This window comes from Geospiza fortis, unplaced genomic scaffold, assembly GCF_000277835.1.
Source record: "Geospiza fortis unplaced genomic scaffold, GeoFor_1.0 scaffold254, whole genome shotgun sequence".
NCBI classification, from domain to species: Eukaryota; Metazoa; Chordata; class Aves; order Passeriformes; family Thraupidae; genus Geospiza; species Geospiza fortis.
Genome location: NW_005054441.1, coordinates 857,741 through 859,049, shown reverse-complemented (window position 1 = coordinate 859,049; position 1,309 = coordinate 857,741). Strand labels below are relative to the sequence as shown.

The 1,309-nt window shown below is 64.3% G+C and overlaps 1 protein-coding gene across 1 annotated transcript in view; it reads left to right on the top strand.

Moving 5' to 3' along the window:
• The first annotated feature begins 277 nt into the window (after nucleotides 1–277).
• The window catches only part of UNC13A (unc-13 homolog A), a 48,466-nt gene continuing 47,434 nt past the window's right edge, over nucleotides 278–1,309 (top strand). The window contains exon 1 of the mRNA XM_031062200.1: nucleotides 278–294. Coding sequence (XP_030918060.1) covers nucleotides 278–294 — 17 coding nt within the window. The remainder of the gene's footprint in view (nucleotides 295–1,309) is intronic.

Here is a 1,309-nt window from a genome sequence, read left to right as displayed (position 1 = left end):
CCCCGGCTCCCGGCGAGCAGGGCCTGCTCCCAGTTACAGGCTGGGAGTGCAGGGAGCACTGGGAGGCTGCTGGGGAAGGACACAGATCCAGGGATGGCAATGCTGGTGATGGGGAGATCACCAGGCTCTGCCAGACGCCCCCTGGGCAGCCTGCAGGAATGGGGGGAGGGTGTGGAGTGACCCTGTACCCGGTTTGAGGACAGGAGGGAGCCCAGGCCATGCCCCATTATTCCCCGTGTCCTCAGCCCTGGCCCTGCACGGGAGCTGATGGGGGGCCATGGCCAAGGGCACCAGGCAAGTGGTGGCAGAACCACAGGTCCTCCACTCCTGCCAGACTGGGACCAGAATGGGTGGAGACAGGGCTCCCACCACATCCCTGCCTGGGCTGGACTGGGATAACTGGGCCCCAGCCTCTCACTCTGCGTGGTGCTGGAGCTGGTTAATGGCAAACGGCGCCTGGGAGCATTAACCCAGGGGAGGGGGTGGGAAGGGGGGGTACAAACAGGCGCTGAGGGTGAATCTGCAACCGCAGGAAGTCAGTTATTAATTCGAGGGAGACGTTTTGCCCCTTGATTTACTGTCATCAGGCCTTTATGTAACGGCAGGGCAAGGGTGGGCAATGCTGTGGGGAGGGGGTGGACGAGGGGGGGTGCAGTCCAGCACCCCCCAGTGCTCCCTTCTGCTGCTTCCTGAGCCCCCCCATGTGAAAGGAGAAGGGGACCAGGGTGGGAGCCCTGTGTGCCACTGTGTGCCAGGGGAACATGGGGGACCCCGAGAGAGTCCTGTGCCTTCCCCTGGGACTTCCTCCTCCCCGCCCCCCCAGTTCTCAGGCTGGGCCCCTGGCAGGCTGTTGACATGGCTGGGGCCTCGTGTCCTCGTGTCACCTCCTGGGTCGGGGGACAGGAGCTGGCAGAGCAGCTGCCGCCTGCATGGTGCTGGTGTGCAAACACGGGGGTGTTTGTGCACGGATGCACTTGCACATGTGGATGGAGGTGCACGTGTGACCACGTGGGCACGTGCACATGCCTGTGCGTGTGCAGATGCGTGTGCACACGGAGGTTTAGCACGCGTGTTCAGGTGTGTGTGTGTGTGCACACATGTGCAGCACTGTCCTGTCAGCACACACCACCACGCACACGCTGAGGAAAGGAACACGGGTGCACACGCAGGGGGACAGGGGACACGCGGGGTGTGGGACCCCCAGCAGCCCTGTGGCAGCACTGGGGAACACGGCAGGCCTGTGGCAGAGGCCATGGGACGTGTCAGAACCCCAGGGCTCTGTGGCAGGGGGACACGTGGGGTTCCAGGG